The sequence below is a fragment of the Ipomoea nil genome, unplaced genomic scaffold (genome assembly GCF_001879475.1).
Source record: "Ipomoea nil cultivar Tokyo-kokei standard unplaced genomic scaffold, Asagao_1.1 scaffold3195, whole genome shotgun sequence".
NCBI classification, from domain to species: domain Eukaryota; kingdom Viridiplantae; phylum Streptophyta; class Magnoliopsida; order Solanales; family Convolvulaceae; genus Ipomoea; species Ipomoea nil.
This window is the reverse complement of record NW_017619623.1, coordinates 3,594,800-3,619,229: the sequence shown is the minus strand read 5'-3', so window position 1 is coordinate 3,619,229 and position 24,430 is coordinate 3,594,800. Positions and strand designations below refer to the sequence as shown.

The window sequence follows — 24,430 nt, the reverse complement described above, 5'->3', positions numbered from 1 at the left end:
CAATTGGGATTCAGGGCATAAAATATAAAATACGCTGTCGTTTTCAGACGAATTGCGCGATAGTATAGCGGGATTATAAACAATTTGAATTCCTCTTGGGAGACCTCAGAACTCAAAGCCCCATTTATGCGTCAACCATGGAAGAAGCTATACAGAGAATAGTGGCAGATCTTGAAACCCAAACGTCCATTTCAGAAGCTACTCTTAAAGACCTCCAATCCCTCTTAGATTACACCCTCAGTACCCAAGATTCCATAGATCTTGAAACCCTCTACCATGAACTTTCTTCAAGAAACCTCTCACCCACTACACTTTCCAACTCAATATCCTCAACCATGGACTCTGCTCCACCCCAGGTTTCGATTTTGGCCTCAACTGTTTACTTATCTCTACTTCTCTCCCCAAATTGTCCTGTCTTTACTCTGTTCACTCCCATGGCTTTTATGTCGCTTCTCCGGTCCATTCGCAGAGCTTTGAAAAACACGTCTTTTCCTTCCGGAGGGAGTTCCGGGTTAAGACAACCGGGGAGGAAAAGGCAGGGGAGTGGTCGTGGAGGTCCCAGTAAGAACAGGGGAAAGAATGTGGAGCATGGTGTAGATGAGGGTGAAGATAGAGTTTTTGATGTCAGGGTTTTTTTCTGTGTGCTTGAGAGGTTGGAATTGGTGATGGGTTTGGTCCATTTGGATAGATTTCCGGACTGTTTGAAGAGTTTAGTTCAAACTGTGGCTGACATTCCCGTAATGGCAAGTGAATTTTCTGGAGATTCAAGGGTTTATATGCGGTTATGTGAGTTGTGTTCACGGGTCTTAAGTGAAGTCCTTAAGGCTGAGCATGGGGATCTGAGGGTTTCCACAGCCGAGCTTTTGAAATCGTTGGCACCTTTGATTCTTTTGGTTAAGTCTCAAGCAAAGACCTTTGCTTTAGAATTTGTAGTGAACAGGATGGTGAATATGGCCAAAGATTCACCCGTGATAAAAGAAGCAGTTGTAAATTTTCCTAAGTATTTGGTCCAGAAGTCTCCAGAGAAGGCTGAGCCCAGGGCTTCTGCTGTGGGGTCCTTAATACAAATTGTTAAAGTATTAGACTTTGAGGATCAAATTGGTTTTGCTGATTATGTGGTGAAGATGACCCAAGGGAAGGGACATTTAAGGCTTTTGGCTGTGGATCTCATTCCAGCATTGATCATGTCATTGAAAGATCCACTTGGATGGGATTCAGATAGTGGGAATTCTTGGGGCTTGAGGTGTTTGAATGCATTGATTCAGCGGTGCTCAGATGCAACTGCTGGGATTAGAGCTCGGGCTTTGACTGTTTTGGCTCAATTGGTGGTACACTTTTCTGGGGAGGATAGGAGCAGATCAATGTTGAAGGAATTAATGGGGTTCAAAAATGATGGGTCTAAGTTGGCACAAGATGGAATCAACTATATCTTGAAAAGCCGGTGTATGGATGAGAAAGCTGCAGTAAGGAAGGCTGCTCTTATTCTTATATCCAAGTTGACAGCTCTTTTAGGCAGTGCTCTTGATGAAGATTTACTCAAGACAGTGAGCATTGCTTGTTGCGATCCACTTGTTAGCATAAGGAAAGTGGCTATTTCAGCTCTATCAGAGGTTAATTAACTTTTCTGCAATATGAGCTGTTTCCTTATGTTATTGGGTTTGCCCTGTATGACTTGGCTAGTAGTTTTAGTAGTTAAACTTCTAAAATTCTAATACTGCTAGGTAAATACAATTTTAGATGAGAAGTTGAAGCTTGAAACTTTTTGAAAGCACTCTCTTTCATATTAGTCATAAAAGAATATAAACTGGGAAATTCTTTTTTCCATTGTGTGCCTCTTAATAATGGTTAAAACATAAGCCCTGTTCATCTTGTACCTTGCAAGTCATAGTATAAAATGTTGTCCTACTACTATCTTTTGTACCTTTAAGTTCTAACAATGAGTCAATGATGTGTAATGTGTTAACTTCATGTTTCATGGAAGACTCATCTTTAACTGTTAGTAATCTGGAGTGCACAATAGCAATGGTTTCTATTGGATAGGTCCAAACTGCTTCAAGTCTCTTACAATCCTACTTTTCAAGATTATTATTATTATTATTATTATTATTATTATTATTATTATTATTATTATTATTTATTGGATTTTCTGTTCTCATTATAAAGTATGAACATGGAATCTAACTGTTGAGAGCAGTGTGTAGATACTAGAGCAGTGAGTTTCAGTTTGGGGGGGAAAATGAAGTCAATTCCCAGATGTACTTTAAAGTAACAAGACCTTTGGCTTACGTTTGATGATGCTTCATTTACCTTGATGGGAGGTTGCTACACCTTTTCTTTTAGACACAGTTTAAACCATGATTATCTACCCTTGTCATTTTGTCTTGATATCTTTTCTACACTTGGGTACATTTCAAATGTATGATATGATCTGCTCTGTAGGTATGCCATCTGAAAATATCCTTTGGTATTTTTTATTCCCAGATTAACTTTACATTTCATTAACAGGCTTTTAGATTGACCTTAGGAGGAACTGTGACAAAGGAGTGGCTTCATTCAGTTCCCCGTCTAATAACTGATAATGAAACCAGCATACAGGAAGAATGTGAAAACTTGTTCCTTGAATTGGTTCTTGATCGAATCTCACTGGCTGGATCTAGTAGTTGTCAACACCAAATATTTAGTCTTCCTGAGTCAAATGGAAGTTCCAAAAGCTCAGACATGGAAATTGAACAATTGTATCGTGGTGGAGTTCTACTTCTATTGAGAGAAATCTCTAATGGTGAGGTGACACCTTGGGTGAAGAAGATTTGTGTAAGTTTAGGAAAAAAGAAAAAAGTCAAGCCTAAGATTGCTATTGCACTTCAAAATATCATAAGGGCATCTGAATCACTATGCCTGAGCCATTCCTTGCCAATAGAGAAGTGGACTGCACCCTTGGGTGCTTGGTTTCTTTTATCAGAGGTGTCAGCATTCCTGCCTCAAGCTGTAGACTGGGAGTTCCTTCATCATCATTGGCAGCTCCTCGACAAGTATAAACCCAATAATAATGTTGAAAACCAGTTTGTACAAAGAAATTTGAACTCAGAGGAGTTTGGTGTAGAATCAAAATCTGTTACTTGGGCAGGAGATCGTGTTTTCCTTTTGCAAACAATCTCTAATGTATCTGTGGAGCTACCTGCTGAACCTGCAGCTGACCTAGCTCATAATCTTCTCACTCGTCTAGAGCAGTTCAACATGCATTCAACAGAGGTATGTAATAATTAGTATGATTTTCCTAGTTCTTCTGCTCCCTGCAACCCACCCACCCACCCTAGTACATGGACAAAGGGTAAAAAAAAAATCACCGACAATGCATTACGTAGAGGACTTGTTCCTATTGTTCTAAGAAGAGCAAACAGTAGGTGCTGTTCTGCCTTGGATTCTATTACGGAACTGGGGATGGTATATAAACTTTGTGCAGCTTTGACTAGTGGTCAAGGTGCAAAGCATAAATAAGAGCATCCAGCACTGGTAATTTATATTTTTCGAGACTTGCCGCATCTCTATAATGAATTTTGTGAATCTCAGTTGGAACTAAGTGATTGTGAATAAAATGAATGCAAACTTAATTTATTTCTTCTTTTTCATTTTTGCCTTCCCAATTAGTCAGTACCTTTGTCCAATATGGTGCGGTGCAATCATCCAACTACTTATAAAATGTGCTTCCTGCAATTATTATCAATCGTGATCGTGATGTTCTCTTCCCAGGTTGATGCTCATGTGAAAGCACTCAGAACGCTATGCAAGCGAAAGGCTTTGAGCCCTGAGGAGGCTGATTCCCTTGTTACAAAATGGGTTCACCAGCTTCTCTCCAAAGTGTCCAAAATTCTAGATTTGTATATTTCGAAGAACAAAGAAACAAATGAAGATAGTGCGTTTCTTACACCACCAAGTTTTATAAATGGAAAGGGGAAAAGAAGTGCATCATCATCTGCATTACTATCACAAACAATGACTGCAGTTCATACTGTTGGATGTTTGATTATTGTTTGCCCTTCAGCTGTTTTGAAATCCATGATTCCAGTTCTACACACAATTATCACTTCTGATGGTACTGATCCAAGAGCTAAGAAACTACCGGGACCTTCAGTTTCTATCAAGCAGACAGCTCCTTCCTTGTATGTTCAAGCTTGGTTAACCATGGGCAAGATCTGCCTTGCGGATGGTAAACTTGCAAAACGTTACATTCCTCTGTTTGTCCAGGTACATGCATGCTTACCAAAGGGTCTGGTCATCAAAATTCACTTTTTGTATTTTATTGAATGAAACTTTTAAATGTGTGAACATAATGATATGCAATTACGTCTTTCTAGGAGCTTGAAAAGAGTGATTGTGCTGCTCTTCGCAACAACATAGTTGTAATGATGGCAGATTTTTGTGTACGCCATACATCTTTAGTGGACTGGTGAGGACCATATTTGCTGTGTATTTATAGATGTATTCTAATTACCAAGTTCAGTATTCTTATGTAATTATTATATGTTTCTATTCTGACAGTTATCTCTCAAAGATCACCAAGTGTCTACGTGATTCATGTGAATTAGTTAGACGGCAGACATTTATACTACTTGCAAGACTACTGCAGGTGATTTCTTGTTTTCTCACATATTCATTATATTTTTCATTTCAAACATCAGTTAAAAAGTAGCTACTATCATACTCTGTCTCTATTTCATTTGACTTATGACTTGAACTCAGAGGGACTATGTAAAGTGGAGAGGAGTTCTTTTTCTTCGGTTTTTATTATCTCTCGTTGATGAATCCGAGAAGATAAGACAACTAGCTGATTTCCTCTTTGGGAATATTTTAAAAGGTGATTTCCACTGCACAACTTGTATAAGAAGTTTTTTTTTTTTTTTTTTTTTTTTTTTTTTGTCTCAGAATTGTGATGCATGTTTACTATTTGTTTGTTACAGTAAAGGCACCACTTTTGGCCTACAATAGCTTTGTGGAAGCTATATTTGCTCTGAATGACTGCAATGCTCATACTGGATCTAGTAACTCCCAGCTTTCAAGAAATGAAAGCCGGCTTTTCTCAATTAGGTGGACATTTTTATATAGTCTTTAAATATGAAACATGTGTATAATTTTTTAACATATGGCTGGCTATTCATTAGAGGAAATGATGCGAAGTCAAGGTCTTCAAGAATGCACATTTATGCCACTCTGCTTAAACAGATGGCTCCAGAACACCATTTAGCAACATTTGCTAAAGTATGTGCAGAGATTCTTGGTGCAGCATCTGATGGTATGCTCAATCTAGGTGATACTACTGCACAGTCAGTTCTGCAGGTATAGTATTATATTTGCTGCCAATAAGCTCCTTTAACGTCTCCCACTTTTGTTTTTTTTGTTTTTTTTTTTTTTTTTTTTTTTTTTTTTTTTTTTTTTTTTTCTGGGGATTGACACCTTTATACATGCACACAACACAAAATATCATTTTGCTAAGAAATAAATTGAATTTGTTTTTGCTATTTGCATGTCTTTCATTCTCTACTTTTACAGACCGAGGGTTTTGGTTGGATAATCTATTTTGTGATTCATATATTTTGAGTATGCATGCAGGATGCTTTCCAAATTCTGTCAAGTAAAGACATCCGGATTTCAACCAGCCGTGGAATGCCATCTGACTTGCCTGACATAGATGAAGAAGCCGGAGACAGTGGAGGAGCATCTGCAGCTGCTGTTAGGGGAAATGCTATAACCCAAGCTGTCAAGAAAGGGCTTATCCAAACCACCATTCCCATCTTCATTGAGTTAAAACGTCTGCTTGAGAGCAAACACAGCCCTCTCATTGGTTCTCTCATGGAATGCCTCCGGATCCTTCTCAAGGACTACAAGAATGAGATTGACGAAATATTGGTTGCTGATAAGCAGCTTCAGAAAGAGCTCATCTATGATATGCAGAAATATGAGTCAATGAAGGCTAAATCTACAGCTGCTGAGGCAGTTGCAACCCTGCAAAGATCAGATTCCTACCAAACCCCGGCAGATCCAATGGTTCCAGGTTCAAATATCATGAAGAGTAAACTGAAGGCAAAGCTGCACAGCAATTCACAGGTTGCTTCAGCAATGGCAGATGCAACGGCAGCAGCTGTGCTAAGGGAAGTCAATCAAGGCGCTGCAACGCCACCACTCAGTGCAATGAGGGCACCTAAGCTCAAGTCTTGCTCAGTAAGAACAATGGCAGCTAGTCGAGGAGAACGGTCTGCAGCTGTAATAGAATCTCTTAGGAGAAGGCAGTCGTTTGATTCTGATGATGAAAATTGAAGTTTAGCACCCTCGTTTTCTTTTTCTATGATTTTGATTGCCTATCTATGTCTTGATTGTTGTGGTTTGGTTATTAAGTGTGGTTTTAGTTGGCTTGGTGTCACCTGTGGGGTGTCAACCGTTGTTGTCTTTGGTGTGTTTTTGACTTATGATTTTGGTTGGCTTTGGCATGGTTTAAGTCGTGGTTTGAGCTTCGAGGAGGAAACATTCTTTAAGGGGAAGATTGTGATACTCCGTATTTGTTGGGCATTGTATGAGTGTCGTACGTTCGTATGAGGTCTCGTACAAGTGTAATTTTGTGAATTTTTGTAAAATTTCTTTCAGGAGGTGTTTGTATGGGAGGAGTAGGGTTGTTCTTAGCTTGTAAAACGTTGGGAGGTCTTTGTACTAGGCAAGTATGCTTGTACATGCATATGATGAGTTTACGTTGTATTTTTTCGAAACGTTCATACTTAGCTTGTATTTCGTTTAGGGGTGTCTTGTATGGTCGTACATGGCTCGTACATGCGTCTAGATGAGATTTCTTCATTATTTCGGTTCTTATTATTAGGCACTTTCAAATTATTTTACTAAGTGTTGAACCCTTAAATTATTCCATCACATTATTAAACTTCAATTTTATTAGATTTATTTTAATAAATTTCCCTAAGAATATTTTAGTTATCAAATCCTTGTTTTCTAATTTCATTCTGTTACTTGAGTTTCAAGTCTGACCTAATACAATCCTAAATCCTAATCCCATTATTTCCTCTTCTCTTTTCTCTCATCATTCTCTTAGCCGTTTCTCTCGTCTCTCTCTTTTCCTCTCACTTTGTTGTTAATCAAGAATAAGAAAAATACCAAATTTTGTCTCGTTAGTTGTGTTGCTTAAGGTTTTTCTCTCGGTCAATAAGTCGTAAGTTTCCTAGATATTCTTATATTTTTTGGGTAGTGCTAGGGTTTCATTGGTTTGTTGATTTATGTGTGATTCGGGAATTATTATTATTGTGTAGAAGATCTAGCGAGTATGGACCATCGATTCTAAGTTTTGGTACTTTGGATTTTGGTTGGTTGAGGTAAGGTTTATGTTCATCACTTTTACTATATCCAAATTGATGTTTTTTTTTTATTTTTTTTTATTTTTTTTGGGTGGAGAAAGAGAGGCTAGGCCTCGACTATACCCAAATTGATGCTCATGGTATTTTGAGAAATTATTATGTTTTACAAATTGATTTTCTGAAAAATTTCCAATGTTATGTGGATTTTGTGAAAATATTGTGTTTGGTTGAAGTGGTTGATTTTTTTGAGTGTATATATAAATCCCTGAGCATTAGGCTATTTTTCAAAGTATATGGACATTTATATTTTGATTACAAGGTGGAATTTTTGAAAATTGGTGAATCATAGTAGTTTTGAATTTTTCACATATTGGTGAATGTGTTGGTTTTGGATAAAAATAATTGTGTGTGTGTGTGCGCGTCCCTTTCGGAGTAAGCATACTTAAAGAATTAGACTCGAACCAACTGGGCTGTGTCCGGTTGGTTTTGGTTTGGGGGTCTAACTATCTAAGTATTGACTCACTGGTGGGTATTTTCATCCTTCATTGACTTGGTGCTAAATTATGGATATTTTCATAATGGAACTATAACTTATGTTTTATAAAATTCTAGTTTGGTGTGAGTAAAATTTTATTTTGGTGTGAGTTACTTTTACAGTCCTCTATAATATAGTTGTCATCATTTGAATACACTTTTTATATATATATATATATATATATATATATATATATATATATATATATATATATATATATATATATATATATAGGATTGTGCGGACTGATTACAGGCACACAATAAATTATTATCATGCACACAATTTAATACACAATGGGCCAATGGCACACGAGAATACATGTAAAGATCAGGTTTTGAACCCAAGCTCTATTAATTAACAAACATATGCACACGACATATAAACTGTGGCACACGACTACATTAGGCTAGGCACACGACATACAGACTAATGTCACACGACTGCACCAGTTCGCACAGTCCTCTATAATATAATGGTCCTCATTTGAACTCAACTCTCTCTCTCTCTCTCTCTCTCTCTATATATATATATATATATATATATATATATATATATATATATATATATATATATATATATATATATATATATATATATATATATATATATATATATATATATAGGTAAAAGTTCAGGTGTGAACTTTGAAAAGGTGTGCACGTGTGCACTTATACTAGCCGTGCGATTGGGGCTGATCCATGGGGGGAAATTAGAGTGCACGGGTTCGGGTGCACCCCGTCACACATATCATTTGTTAGTGGTACGTGGAATGCGCAAGGTTTAATTTGTGATTTTCAGGGGGCAGGATTTTGGTTGGGGTTAGGGGTCGGGGTTTGTGTCTACCCGTTGGAGTTACCGTCTGCTCAGCTCTGTTGAGGCGCCGTTCTCGCCGGAAGGAGGTCCGATACACGATGGCTCGGTCACACCACCGTTCTAGGAGGGGTAGGTCCCGACCTTCGTTCTCGCCGACAACTCCGCCGTCGGCTGCTTTGCACAGGGTTGCGGAGGCATCCTGGGCGTTTAGACGCCGGGCTGATCGTGTCAGTTTCGAACGGGCCGTAACCGGGATTGCTTCTAGAGTATCTTCATGAAGACGGATCACACACCAGTGCGGTATGCAAGGTTTGTGCCTGTTCCTATGGTTTCTATGCGTTTTCACTGCCAATTTTCGAAATTAGGTTGGTTCGAGGGGTTTTGGGTTGTTTAGGGGTTAGGAGTCGGCCAGGCCAGTGGCCATGGTTTAGGGGTTGCTGTGTGTTGATTGTCCCAGTATTTCACATTATAGCAGTGGTGTTCACAGTTTTACTGTATGGGTGTGTCAGTAGTTTTATTTCACATTTAGTGTCACAGTTTGAGTGGGAATGAAATAAGTAGAATGAAGGATTTGAATTACTATGTGGGTGTTAGGAGTCAGAGTTGGGGATTACATTCGTTGTTTATAGTTTTTATTGCACTAATTAGTGCTTGATGAGGATTATATGCTTTGTTTATAGTTCGGAGTGCACTAATCTGAACAAAGCATGTAATGCAGTGTTTTCTGGCTGTTCTAGGGGTTGGGAGTTGGGATTTTGGAATGGTGTTCACTCATAGCCATTTGACTATAAAATTGCTCAACTAATAAGTTCATTAAGACTGGATTTCTTGACACTTTAGGATATACTGTCTAGTATAGGGGGTGAAAATGGATGCCTTTTAAGATCGTAAGCATGTCTGTGTGTTTGGGTTTACTGTGGGAATGCACTGGGGTGAAATAAGTAGGATGAAGAATTTGAGGGGGTGTTAGGAGTCAGAGTTGGGAATAATTACAGGTGTTGTTTATAGTTTTTATTGCACTAATTAGTGCTTGATGGGGAATTATATGCTTTGTTTATATTTCGGGGTTCACTAATCTAATGCGGTGTGTCGTTGTGGTGATCCAGGTCTGAAATAAGTAGGATGAAGAATTTGAATTACTATGGGGTGTTAGGAGTCAGGGGATTGCATGTGTTGTTTATAGTTTCTATTGCACTAATTAGAGCTTGGTGGGAATTATATGCTTTGTTTATATTTTGGAGTGCACTAATGTAATGCGGTGTGTCGTTGTGGAGATCCAGGTCGGGATGATGGCACTACATTATTTGGAAGGGTTTGGCATGGCCTAAGCAACTTAGGCTTGACTTTTTATTTTGTTTTGTTTTTTTTTTGTTGCTTTATTTTTAATTTTTTAAATGAATGACCACAAATGTGTTTGATATTTCCTTTTTAATGTAACGATCATAAGGGAGGAATTTACTTCTAATGTAATTATGTAAATTGCTTGCTTGGCTTACTTGTGTATGGTGTTAGGGTATCGTTAGTGGTTTGAATAGTTTGGGTGAAAATGTGACATTGGGATGGGAGCTTAATACAGTTCCCTTTTAGAGGTTATATGTTCTGCTCACTGTTTTATCTCCTTTGTTACAGTAATAGTTTTTTTTTTTTTTTTTTGGATTTTTTTTTTTAAAAAAAAAAATTTCCCCTAAAAACAAATGGTCACAGATGTGTTTGATAATGCAATACCTATATTAGCTAGTTCGGTATGCTCGACTTGACTGTTTTTTTGCAGGTGTATGCATTGCCTTGTACTAGTCCACAACAAGTAGCACAAGACACCCAAAATGACCAACGGCCACGCCTTGGTCACCGTGGACCCGTTCCTGGTCCCATTACGGTATGCCATCTTAACTGGTGCACTAGTGAACTACGGTAGCCCGGTAGGATGATTTAAACCAAGCTGCAGATGTGATCATTTATTTTTTTAAAAACTAATATTTTTTTTGGGCTTTGTTTTTAATTAATTTTTTTTTTCAAATGAATGATCACAAATGTGTTTGGCATTTATAATGTAATTATGTGTCATTGGAATGGGAATGCAGTCCCCTTTTTGGAGTTAATGTTCTGCTCACTGTTTTTTTTTTTTTTTTTTGGTATTTTAAAAAAAAAAAATTTTAAAAATAAATGATCATAGATGTGTTTGATAATGCAATATCTATAGTAGCCACCTGGATATGCTCAACTTGACTGTGTTTTTGCAGGTGGATGCACTGCCTTGTACTAGTCCACGACAAGTAGCACAAGACACCCGAAGTGCCCAACGCCTACGCCCTGGATACCGTGGACCCGTTCCTGGTCCCATTACGGTATGCCATCTTAACTGGTGCACTAGTTAACTGCAGTAGGATGATCTAATGACTATGATCTACTGACTTCTTAATGGAAACAGTTGTAGGTTAGGAAACAAGTAGTATGTAAATAGATTTAAAGTGCTGGAAGCGTGTATAACATAGTAAGTTCACAAAATGGGATCCCTGCAAAATCAAAATAAAAAAGATGGGTAGGATGAACTGATTTATTGGGGCAAAAGGTAATACTATTTTCATTTGTGTGAGATTGTTTGTGTTTGTAACAAAATTGGTTTTTTGCAAGTGGATGCACTGGTTCATGCATCGGCAACACGTCCCTGGCAACCTCCGTCCCAAAGAGTTCCATCAGACTATGAAGATGGTGATGCTGCACGCACGGTGCCCCACGTGCCCGCTCCAAGACCCGACGGGGTATGCTTCGTACACATACGGGTCTGAATTCTGGGTTGTTGTTTTCTCCAAAAAAAAAAAAAAAAACTAAGGTAGACTGTGAACTTTTTGGTGGTAGTACTGCAAACCACATGGTGATTTGAAACTGGGGTGTTGTGTGGCTGTAATGTGCTATTGGGTGGTAGTTCTGCATTCTTGCATTTCAGGTGATTTCAAATTTGCGAAAATTGGATGATGCTTGTATTTGTGTTCTTGTTCATTTGGGAAGAGAACAATTGAAGTAATGGGATGTTTATAATTTTATTCATGCTTGTTGTTTACATCTGGCCAGCTGGGCACTTGGAGGAGTAAGGCACATGCATTTGTGTGGAGTAATTTATGTTAGACATTTTTTGTTAAAAGGGCATAGTGCTCTTGTGATCTCTTTTTATTTTGTTTAGTGGCTAGCTGTGCATTCTGTTGGGTATCGTTGTGCACTTGGTGTAATTAGTGATGTGCATTTCACATGACTAGTGGTGCATTTGTGGTCTTACTAGCGTAGCAGTGCATTAACGGAGACAATGTAATGTTGGTAAGGCAGTACTGTTTTGTTTATTGTAGAACATCTCAATAGTTAAAACAACTCATGTTTAGGTGCAGCAATGATGAACTAAAAGGACTCAGAACAAAAGTGCATTCTTGCTGAAAAATCTAACACCCAATTTTTTAAAAAAATTCGTTGACCCAGGCACAATATCAAATAAGCTAGTCCATTCATCACTTATTCGCACATGCATTTATCCACACCACTAATCCCATAATATTTCCAGAATATGCCAATTGTTACCTCATTCCAGACGCACTACTGCCACAAATTAAACTCCAGAATTTTTTAAAATTCCAGTAGCCTTTGCTCACCGAACAAACAATTCCAGTAGCCAATTCAATCAAAACTAATGCAATCTAAGCTAATGTTTAATGCACTAGTGCAATGTATTCTGAGAACTCCATTTAAGTGGACGGGGAAAATAAAACTGGCCTACAAACGCTAATGCTCCTAATCAAGCAGGGTTCCACTCTACAAAGCAAGTTTGCAGAATATAATATATTCAATTAAAGGTTTTCCTTCACAAATTAATTACTCCGTACTTTATTCCATGTAATAATGGTAGAAATTCACACAGTGACGTTACATGCACTTTAAAACAATTTAGCCATGGTATGTCAACATCAAGTGTATTAGCACGCTGGAACGGGTAAATCGAGGTAAAAAAAAAAATACAAGTGGGAATATCCCTTGCATTTATGAGTTCTAAAACTCCAATGTCGTTATTAATAACTAGAACTGAGTGATAGTAAAGTGGGAAGATCCTTAGCGCTTATGAATTCTAAAACTCCAATGTCTTTATTAATAATCAGAAATGAGTGATAGAAATATGTAATTTATAGATCTTCATAGTCGGGTCTTGATCAGTTACGACACACTAGGGGCTCTTTCCCATTGCATCTTTGAATCTCCCGAGAACCCACACGTATGATTCAGTGTCTTCTCTAGTCAGCAACCCCCCGGCGAACATAATGCACCGCTTGTTGTGGTCTACTCCAGTAAAAGGTAAAAACATCAAACTATACCTGCATCACAACTATAATGCATCGCTCGTTTTCTACGTTGAGTGCTTCGACCACCACTTGCACCCTCTACAGGTTTCAGCTTGCTCTTACCGCCCCCTTTTACGCCTTCCCGGCTATATACTAAGTAACGCATGGTAATTTTGTCATCCCGACCTCGCTTTAGTGTGTGGTGTCTCACAGAGAAATCGCATGTTCTAGCGTAGTTGATATAGAAATGCATGCCTTCTGCTAGTGTTTTGAAGCGGCGCCCGACCTCCAGCGTAATTGTGGGGTCCAGTGTAGGCCACCAATATTTCGTTGGTACAGTGACATACCAATCCATCCTCTCACAATCTTGCCCCCTGGCACCTGTGGAAGAAGCAATATAATTACAACATCATCAAGGAAAAATGGAGGAAAACACAACTGTGGCACTAGAAATCTAGAACTAGGCTTTTAGAACTATACAAAAGGCAGTGCGCTGGAGGTATCCAAAAGGCTGTGATAGTTAAATAAGTGAAAAATGTAGATGCAAAAAGAGGTTATACACACTTTATGCAAAAAGGTGCAATGAGTAGTTAGGATCAAGTATTTCCTGATTTTTTTACTGCCCTGCATGTTGGCGGTGGCTGAGCATTTTTACCATTAAAAAGCATTGTATGTTTATAATTCTCAAAGAACACTACAGTTTTTTATAGGACACTACTGCAAACATGACTCCCACTGCAAAGTTATACTCTTAAAGAATACTACAGATTTTTAAAGCATTATTGTTACATGTGTGTTAAGGTGCACCAACGGTGGCTACCTTCTGTGTGCATGTACGTGAGCCAAGGTATCCACGGGATTCTTGAGAAACCCAGATTGGATTCTTGTTTATTGAACAACGCAGAGCATCTTCGGAATATACTACAAGTTCACGATAAAAAAAAATAAATAAAAAAAATAATGAATTACGAACTGGAACTCGGAAGCACACCTGGGGATCCATATGATCGCCGCGGGGAAGATGCAGCAGCGTCAGTCCAGACTCGTGACAACGGCGGTGGCTTGATTCGGTGGTCGTCAGTTCCATAGCACTAATCGCCACGCACAGCAGTCGCAACGGAAAAAAAAAAAAAAAAAAAGAAATTCGGTGGTCACCGCGAAACACGCTCATTAGTAGCGCTTGTTATCTCAAATTCAAAACACGCCCCAACACAACCTACTTGGCAGTGCACCGAAACTACCGTGCGTCTTATTTGCGCACCATAAGATCACTCACATCGGTGCACCACATCAATCCACAAGTTCACATTATAATAATGGTGTGCACCAGAAAAGCACCTTATATATAAGGATCAGTTCACGTGCGAAGACTACCCCATGTGAAAGATGAGGTGAAATTTGAGCCATTGATCTAATCTAGATCAACGACACAAATTAAGAAAAATTATTTAAAAAAAACGCGCTATCGATCTTCCCCTCTCTTAAGCTTTAGAATATGAACAAATAGGTGAATTTTCCATTTCTCTCAGATATTCTAAAGCTATTTGTTCTTGAGAAGTTTGAGGAAGTTTTGCAGATTTCTAAAGCTACATATTCTAGCTCATCCAGTGGTGGAAACATGGACGCGCCCCCTGGTGCGAGCTCAGAGAATCTATTTTCCATTGATGTTGGTTATGACCAAACACCCTCACCTTCACCAAGGCCAGTGGATGCATTATCTTTTATGATGAATTTCTTAAAGACCATGACCGAGGAACAACAGTTAGTTTTCAGAAAAGATGAAGATGGCTATCAAAAGGACTCAAAAGTAGCAGCTACACTACAAAAAAACTTGTAAATAGCGACGGATTTAGCGACGGACACATTCCGTTGCTAATATAGCGACGGAATAGCAACAACGTAGTAGCAGATTTTAATTTTTTTTGTTAAATAGACTTTTAACGATGGATTCGTGACGGATTTAGCAACGGAAATGTTCCGTCGTTAAATACGTAGCTAATTTTAGCGGTAAATTTCCGCGCAAATATTAGAGACAAAATTGCGATGGATTTTTCGCTTGCTAATTCCATAACTTTAATTGCTACATATTAGCGACGGATATATTCATCCGTCGCTACATTTTCAATCCAGACTCGTTTTTGTTTGCATGTTAGCGACGGATTTGTTTATCTGTCGCTATCTAGTGACGAATGTTCAAACCTGTCGCTAAATATATATACCGGGATTATTCCCTAGCAAATTTCGACGTCAAAACTGTCACCGGGAGAAATATAGCGACAGATTATTTTTGTTTCGCGGCGAAACTTTCCGTCGCTAACAGTAGCGACGGAAATTAATTGCGTCGCTAAATTCTAGCGACGCTTGTTTTGGCAACGAATTTCACCTGTTTAGCGAAGGAAATAGTCCGTCGCTATTTTCATGTTGTTTTGTAGTGCTGAGACGAAATCTGAAGTGCACAAGGAAGCCCATGCCACTAGAAGATTTGTCCTCTCTCCGAATCAACCAACCGAATCAGTAAATATAGATGATCAAGAATTCAAGGATTTGGTGGTGGAGTCCTTGTCATACTATGAATAGATGATGAATCAGACCAACAAGGCAGTGGACACTATTCTTGCCATATGCTCAATACATTGTTTTGATAATTTGTACCATTTTAAATAAACTTGAAATTGAAGTACAAGTACCTAATCTTGTTATTTATTTTTGTTGGTTATAGGATATTAGAAGGGAATTGAACTCAGTTAAGAGGATATGCAGAGAGCATGAAATTCTAGGGGTATTTGGTCCGATATTTGAGTTGCTTGAGTGTGAAAATGAGTTCTTCACTACTGTTGAAGTTACTGCCGAAAACAGGTAGGGGTGCAATTAGTAATTGCAAATAAACGCTAGTTCAGTTTTACCCATCATTTTCCTCTAACACCTTTCTCATATGGCTTTAATGTTTAATATTTCAGCCCCTGGGATGAAGCTCCCTACAAGGAGGCAGTTGAAAGAATTGATGTTGGATCTGGGTTTCTTTTGTCTATTCATCATTACTTCTTTTTGTCAAGTTCAATAACTTTGTTTTAGTGTTGTTTTTTTAAGAACCTCATGCCATAAATAGTTGTTTCATAGAATGTATTAGAACGACTTGATAATGTGGATTGATGATGTATTACTACTTGTCTACTTTTAACATAATGTAGATTGATAAATTTTTAGAATTATGTTAATGTTTAGAATTAATTGAGTTTTAGTATGAATATTGTAGTTTTATATTAATATTTAAAAGCTCATATTACTATTTATAAAAATAATAATTACAAATGAATTTTTTAAAAAATAATTAAAAAATGCGACAGAAAAAAAATATGGCGACGGAATATTCGTTTTCAAAATGGTGATGGAATTAGCGTCGGAATAATTTCCACTGTCAAAGTGCAACGGAAAAAGTTCCGTCGCAAATTTGCGACGCCTTATTCCGTTGCCATATTTTGCGATGGAATTATTCTGTCGTGTACAAAAATACGACAAGTCGATAGACGATGGAACGGATTCCGTCGCAAAACGTGATTCGCAATGAAATTTTGCTGTATCGCGATGGGATTTTTCCATCGAGAGAATGAGATCGGAACTCCAAGTTTTTTATTGTACTCCAAGATGTCGATCCTTCTCTGGGGCCTTCCTTCCCTGCCCCAAAATTCCCCCTTTTCTTTTTTTGGTTTTCTTGATTTGAAATTGATTTGGACTTTTTTGAGGGAGAAAGTGTTCTTGCCTCTATCATTAGCTCGGGTAGTCCCTGTTTCTGCGCGCTTCACTTTATCTAAAAAGGGGTGAGTACGATATCTTTATAACAAAGGGACCCCCATAAAAATACCACTAGATCGAGCACCAGTGATTTCGTATCCGATCAAAATCTTGAATAGGATAAAAATTTAGATCAAACCACTCCTTTATGCTATTTCATATGGCTTGAGAAATCAGAAATAAACCACCACATCCATAATAAGCGTAGATAAATATGAAATCCGTGGCCTGAGAGAAGGCGCCTCTCTCAGGAAACATGGCCCAATTTCTCTTCTTTCTTTTGGTAAAGGTAAACGATCATGTTCAAGCATTGGCGCATAACGGGATTGGCTATGGCATTGGCGCATAACGGGATTGGCTGAAATAGCTGTTCGCAGGGCATCCGCAGCCTCTTTCTTCAGGCTGGAATCACCCAACAGATCTATCGCGCGAAAAATGCAGGAAAAGCAAATGAAATATGAAATAAAAATCTAATAAAGGTGCTTGTTGAGTAAGGCCGGCTTTCGAGCACAAGCCCCTAGTATAGGTTGGGTGCTTGAGCGCATCTTTATCATATCGATCAAGGCTTTCCTTGATCCTAGCGGAGGTAGTTATCGCAACAGCTAGTTGGACATCAGAGTTCTTCGGTGGATTCCAATAATCAGGGCCCTTATCGGTTGCGATTTTTCTTGTAGAAAATTCCGTCCCGATTCACGATTTTTCTTGTAGTGCAACAAGAGATAACAAAAACCAAAAAAAAAAAAAAAAAGAACCACTTTATTTCAAAAAAAAAAAAAAAAAAAAAGAAAGAAAAAAGAACCCCTCTACACTGTAGTACCTCTGTGTTCAAGTCAAAAGTGAAATGAAACAGAATAAAGTAAATATGGAGTATGATAGTAGCTACTTTTTAATTGATGTTTGAAAGTATTGCAAGTAGTATAAATGTCTTCCATCTTACCAATTCACATGAATTGCAAAAACACTTGATGAACTTTGAGAGATAACTATAAGGATGAAACATATTCTCACAAAAAAAAAAAAAAATACTACAATGTAATAGAGCTAGTAGCTTTCAAAAATATAAATCTATAATACCATAACAATACAAAACAAGTTTGTAAAACTTGGTAATTCAAATACGTCTATATACATTGCAAATATGGTCCTCAACAGTTCACTAGTGATGTACCTTGATTAAAAACCCAATTAGAATATGATCCTAATTATCATAGCATGAAATATCATCAGTTGCCTTGATGAAAAATCAATTGCCATTGGCAGTTTCATATGTGTATACAATGAAAGATCGTTTTAGGTAATTCCATCCAAACGAGAAAAATAATGTGGGGATCTCATCTCAGAATCAAGAATGGAAATCATCTCATCCAATTTTCCCATCCATGGATTTGACTCTCTTCCTGCTGCAAAAATTGTCATTTGATTATCCACTTCAATCCAACTAAAACCAGGCATCTTTTTAACCCCTTCACTCACCATTGCTTGCCTGACCATCTCTACTTCTTTCCACTGCCCACTTGCAGAATAGAGGTTTGACAACAAGATATAGCTCATCTCATTTTGGGGATCTAAACTTTTAAGAAGTTTTCCTAATTCGTTTCCCAATTCTATGTTTTTTTTTTTTGAGCAGAACAAGCTCCAAATAGAACTTCTTATAGTAGCATTTTATTTTGTTTTCCAAAGTAGTCACTAGCAATCTTTCTTGCTTCTTCAATATGGCCGCCGCGACCTAATATGTCAACCAGGAAAGTCACATGATCAATTCCTGGTGAAATTTCGTAAACACTACTCATTGACTCAAACAGAGATCTACAAGCCCTGAGTGGCTACAATTCATAAACAATCCTACAAATTAAAGGTTACTTTATTTGGATTTACCCCACATGCCAGCATTTCCTCAAGAAGCTGAACAGCTTGCTTAGACCATCCATATAGCCCATATGAAAACAACATGGCGTTTCATGAGATCAAATCCTTTAAATAAATGGCACAAAATGCAGCTTGTGAATCTCTTATCTCCCCACATTTAGCATACATATTAACTAAGTCATTTCCAACATATGTATGGGTAAATAAGCTACTCTTAAATCCACAAGCATGGATCATTTTACCATGACCTAGCACAGCTAAGGTAGAACAAGCATGCAAGATAGCTCCAAATGTAAACTCATTTGGCTTGATATCATTTCTTGTCATATCTACAAAGAAATATATTGCATGTTCTCCATGGCCATTTCTAGCAAATCCTGCAATCATAGATGTCTATGAAACAAGGTTCTTCTCAGGTGACTGGGTGAATACAGTAAATGCTGCTTCATCTATGTTGCCTACTTTCATGTGAGCATCAATTATAGAATTCGAAGACACATGGTTGAGAACATCAATGCTGTGAACCATCTTCAGAACATCATTATGGGAATTCACACTAGCTAGCATAGAAACTAAGAATAGAATTGTTTGCCTCACTTGACTTTTCAGAATATAACCATGTAGCATAAAACCGAGAAATTTTTGTCTTGATTCAGCACAAGCATTCATGAGAGCACTCAAAGTCCATTGGTCTGGAGTGGATAGCGCATCAAACATATCCTTAAACAAGCCCACTGACAACTTAGCTTCACCCTGTCTAGCATGTCCAGCAATCATAGTATTAAATGCAATCACCCCTTTCAATTCTTTGGCATTGCATTAAACAAATTGGCTGCTACATCCAACTTATTCACATTAACATATGCAAACTGTTAAGGAATATATATATTTGATATATAGAATCTCTATATATTAGACAGTTTAGGGTTTTAGGTAGGTAGGACATATGGAAACTTGTTTCCTATTCGTAGTTTTCTAGTACCTATTTATAGGCTTTGTGTTTTCTATTACTATGAGAGTTTGATATAATATATGACAGCACATTAGAAACTCTCTCTCTTCACTTTCGTAACATGGTATCAGAGCCTTTACGATAAATTTTTTTTTTTTCGCTTCATTGTCGTCACGTTTTGACTAGCGCGTGAGCCTCACGTGCCGCTGGCGCGTGAGGCTCCTCCAACGATTGAAAAATGTTTTGGTCAACTTGTTCCTGGGTCGCCTAAGTCTGTTTGTCTTGGTTCTGGACTTAGTTTGGACCATTGACTTTTGTTCTACGTTCAGTTTGTCTCGTTTTGGTGCTGTCTTGTTTTGTGTTTTAGTGCTGTCTCGTTTTGTGTTTTGATGTTGTCTTGTTTTGGTCCTATCTTGTTTTGGTGCTGCCTCGATTTGGAGTTATCTCTCTTTTTTTTTTTTTTTTTTTTTTTTTTTATGCTCGTTGATTGGAGCATGCTTCCCTTTTGTTAGTCAAGATACTTTCCTTTTGCTAGTAAAGAATTTGTGTCCTCCAGTTTGGAGTTTGTCTTCTTTACTTTGTGTGTCCAAGCTTGTTCGGTCCACTTTTGGTTCACCTGGAGTTGTGGTATTGGTGGAGTCCAAGCTTTTGGTTCAGGGGAGGGTTCAATCCCAAGCTTGTTCGGTCCACCACGTTGAGTTCACCCAACTGTCCGTAGGTATTGGTGGCGTTCACAACTTTCGTTTCAGGGGGAGTATCCAATTTCAAGCTTGTTCGGTCACTTTGTGTTCACCCATTGTTCGTGGGATTCGTGGCGTTCGAAGCTTTCGTTGGAGGGGGAGTATGAGTATCCAATCTCAAGCTTGTTCGGTCTTCGGTCAAAGGAGTGTCCTAAATGGACTTGAGTTATTAGTTATTTAGTTATTTTGGGTTATCACTCATTTGTGTAACAAGTTGGGCATTATTAAAATATATGCTCCAACTTGAGGGGGAGTGTTAAGAAATATATATTTGATATATAGAATCTCTATACATTAGGCAGTTTAGGGTTTTAGGTAGGTAGGACATATGGAAACTTGTTTCCTATTCGTAGTTTTCTAGTACCTATTTATAGGGCTTTGTATTTTCTATTCCTATGAGAGTTTGAGACAATATATGACAGCACATTAGAAACTCTCTCTCTTTATTTTCGTAACACAAACAATAATGAACACCATGACACTTCATTCGTGACTTCCATCTCTTCAAACATTTCCTATACATATCAATTAGTGAATTATTCACTGACAAATATGCGTTGTAACCTCAAACAATTACAAGTGCATGGATTTTATGCCCGTATTTAAGCTCACATGAGGATGCACATGCACTAAGCGTTGATGTAAATGTGAAGTGATCTGGCCTAACAACACCAGTCCTCAAGCTCCGGAACAAAGAGAGAGCTTCTTGGTGGAGACCCAATTGAGAATAGCTACTGAGCATTGAGTTCCAAGCTACTATATCTCTCACCACCATTTCATCGAATACCTTCTGAGCGTATTCGACCTTGCCAGACCTTGACCAAATGTGACTGCATGAGAATTTGTTGGATTCTTAGGCGGTTAATCTGTCATGACATTTTAACCTTTGAAGAGTTTTGTTCTGACGATAATTAGAAAAGCAAAATGCATATATTTCCCTCTAAGGGTTTTTAATTTTTTATTTATTTTTCTGTAGCTTTTCCAATTACTTTATTTTGAATTCTTGTACTTTATATTTTCTCTCTTTCAAGACTACTCTTACCTAGGGTGGTTATTTTGGTTTCCGTTTTTTTTAGGTTCAGTTCAGTTTAGTTTTTTTCGATTTTGAAAAAATGAAGTCATTCGATTTAACATTGTAGTCTGGTTCGATTTCGATTCGATTTAAAAGAGTTCAATTTTGACTCAGATTTAGCTCGATTCGGTTTGAGAAGTAGAACATTTCCTTGTATACAAAAATGAAAAATCATCCATTTGTTTTGAATTCTACAAGCAAAAAAGAAAATTATGTGAATTCTACAAGAGTACAAGCCATTTTATTAGATTCACTATCACCAGAATTTATTAAAGCAACATAAGTTACATTTTCAAGTCCACAAGTTATACAGACAGGTAGGTCTAAAGCAGTAGTTAGATAATTTTAGGCTTTTAGCACATAGTATAACCAATTTCTCAAGAGCTACACACTTTCCTAAAAGAACACCCAGCTTTGGTTCCTGGTGGACACTGTAAGTCTGTAACATTCAACGAATAAAACAAACATGCCATAACACACTATCCACTGCACTTGCTCTTATTTCTCACCCTTTTCGAGTAAAAGACATTCTTGGTCCTAGATTTATAGTGGCTTAGACAATTTTAGTCCTTAATAAAAAAAATTGCCGTTTTTTTGGACAGACTTATCCTGACGAGGATAATTTTGGTCCTCCGTCTATATTTCTGTTAGACAGTCATCTAAATGAAGGACATTTTTGTCATTCAATGTGATTGGCTCCCATGATGAATTGAAAACAGCATGGCTGCCTCTTCTTTGACCAGAAATGTTGAGAATAGCCGAAAGACATGCATTGACACATTTTATCAGGATTCATTCCACCACCATTATATGCTCAGGCATGCAGACCAAAATATAGGTAACCATTGATGCAAAACACAGAAATTCTGATATGATCTGAGCTGGAGCAACCGCAAACTAAAGAATGAATGATGTACTATACTATACGTACCTTCAACCAGTAACATACTATTCCCATCTTTATAACTTTTTAGCACATCTACATTGACATAGGTAGTTCCATTGCAGACTTGTACCACGTGTGTATATACGAGTCAAAGAATCCAACACTTTGCAAGCTCCGTCTTCAATTGCTGCAGAGGATCCAACACTCACTCGCCGCTCCGCCGTGCCGACTACCCGTCCGTCCCAAGCCGCCGCCGAGTAGCGTCGTCAATAGTGACCCATCTCTAGCCCACGTCTTAACAAGAGCACACTAGTACAAAAAATTGCATCCGAGTCACCTGTAAAATACTTTCCGAGTCACCTGCACAGGTGACTCGGATTCCCTGTGACGCTGAAAGTGGTTAGCTTTCCGCGAAAAGCTGACCACAAATTTTTTAAGGAGCCTCGGAAAGTCATTTTCTTAGTTCATATCCGCGACACCCACTAGCATAAGGGTGTCGCGGAAAGCTTTTTTTTTTTTTTTTTTTTTTTTTAATAAATGTATCCGCAGCACCCTCTACGTAGAGGGTGTTGCGGATATCCACCTTTTTTTATTCCTAATTTGCCCCTAAAAATTCAATAATTCTCTAATTTTATTTGCTCAAAATTAAACCTGTACATAATTTTCCAAATTCACACAAAAATTTACAAAACCATTAACAACTAATTAAACGTATATATTCAACAACAAATTCAAACAACACTAGTAATTACCAACACAAACATAACTATATATACTTCAAAATATAATTATACAATTTTTTAACAAAACATAAACATAAGTTAATTAATAATAATAAAGATAATGTTTAAACCAACTAAAGTTACAAGCACCGATCTACAAAGTATTGTGCCCACAACTCGCGGATTTCTTCTATTTCATTAATGGAGTAGGTGGGCTGTTCAAATATCTACAAAAAAAAATTAATTTGAGCAAATTAGTAAACATATTAATTAATGTATTATAATTCAAATATACATTAAGTTGTATTTAAAATTTTTGCAATCACAACACGGGCACGTTATAAAATCTTCCGCGTTTTTGTTTCTATTTTCTTCAGCATATTGTATAAACTCTTGAACCCCTTGTATATATTTGAGTGTACTGCGTTTCTCATACATCCAACTCCGATCCATATCTGCAATTGATAATACTATGAATATCATATATGGATATTCGATTATTACAATTTTTAGCCTTTCACTTATATAATCGAAGATCCTCCCTAAATCCACTCAATCTTAAAGCTATATCCTATAGTAAAAGAGAGTATTCCTACTCCACTTATGCTAAACTTAATGTATCAATACTCTCTAGCACTTATAATCTTGCTGAATACGAATAAAAAGACACTAATGTTATACAGTTGTGGATGGATGGATCACTTTAATGTGGATGGATTATCAAATATCTACATAGTTATAGCCATCTTATAAAATGAATACAGGGAGAACTTTAATGTGGATGGATAACTACACAAGATCTCTCTTCTCCACTTCAAAAAGTAAAACTTGAATACAACTGTCAAAAATTGTGCAAAAGTAAACCCAAATAGAAATACTATACCTGTACATGAAACTTCGCAAAAGGTTGATGTAGTTGATCTGGTACGCCAATTTGGATCACTCGCTGAAGTAAGAATGGCAGATACAACCTTCTGTAGATGAGACAACAAGAAGCAATATTGTTTTAGTGTTACAAGTGCACCAAACTATCAAAAAATGTTTGAAGTGTTAAAAGATTTAAGCTGAGATATCTAATGTATTAAAAGATTTGAAGTGTTAAGTGTTGAAATGTAGGAATGTGTGGGTCAATGAAATGAATTGGTTTGGACAGTCAGTGGTCAATGAAATGAATTGTGTTGCATGCCCAATTGCCACAACTTTAATAGAAGGAGAATGGCATACAATACAATATAATAGAATAGCAGTACAAATATAATGGTAGTACCAGAAGAATTCTCTCATATATACTTTGATTCATCAACTACTGTACTGCATATCACCTATTGCATAGTTGTAGTACAATTGTACAAATTGAGTGTGCCCATGCAATGCAAAGCAGATTGTATAA

The 24,430-nt window shown here is 37.5% G+C and overlaps 1 protein-coding gene and 1 long non-coding RNA gene across 3 annotated transcripts; both read left to right on the top strand.

The window, feature by feature from the left end:
- Window positions 1-49: 49 nt before the first annotated feature.
- LOC109168335 (condensin-2 complex subunit D3-like) lies at window positions 50-6,721 on the top strand. 2 transcript variants are annotated; one of them, XM_019317346.1, is made up of 10 exons: window positions 50-1,610; window positions 2,506-3,249; window positions 3,748-4,242; window positions 4,353-4,444; window positions 4,537-4,624; window positions 4,738-4,852; window positions 4,956-5,082; window positions 5,157-5,331; window positions 5,605-5,985; window positions 6,022-6,721. In XM_019317346.1, the coding sequence occupies exons 1-10, from the start codon at window positions 138-140 to the stop codon at window positions 6,307-6,309; spliced, it is 3,978 nt and encodes a 1,325-aa protein (XP_019172891.1). In that variant the 5' UTR covers window positions 50-137; the 3' UTR covers window positions 6,310-6,721. The 2 variants fall into 2 exon arrangements, with proteins under 2 accessions (XP_019172891.1, XP_019172890.1); XM_019317345.1 differs by having other exon boundaries at window positions 51-1,610; window positions 5,605-6,721.
- A 2,073-nt stretch (window positions 6,722-8,794) lies between these two features.
- LOC109168336 lies at window positions 8,795-11,317 on the top strand. The gene is made up of 3 exons (XR_002052075.1): window positions 8,795-9,006; window positions 10,938-11,042; window positions 11,126-11,317. It is a non-coding gene; the product is annotated as an uncharacterized LOC109168336 (long non-coding RNA).
- Window positions 11,318-24,430: the final 13,113 nt, after the last annotated feature.

Bases quoted from the DNA above. Each gene is read 5' to 3' on its own strand.
- LOC109168335 (XM_019317345.1), top strand. From the start codon at position 138: ATGGAAGAAGCTATACAGAGAATAGTGGCAGATCTTGAAACCCAAACG. The intron at 4,243-4,352 runs GTACATGCATGC...ACGTCTTTCTAG, and splicing joins ACATTCCTCTGTTTGTCCAG to GAGCTTGAAAAGAGTGATTG. The intron at 4,625-4,737 runs GTGATTTCTTGT...ACTTGAACTCAG, and splicing joins TACTTGCAAGACTACTGCAG to AGGGACTATGTAAAGTGGAG.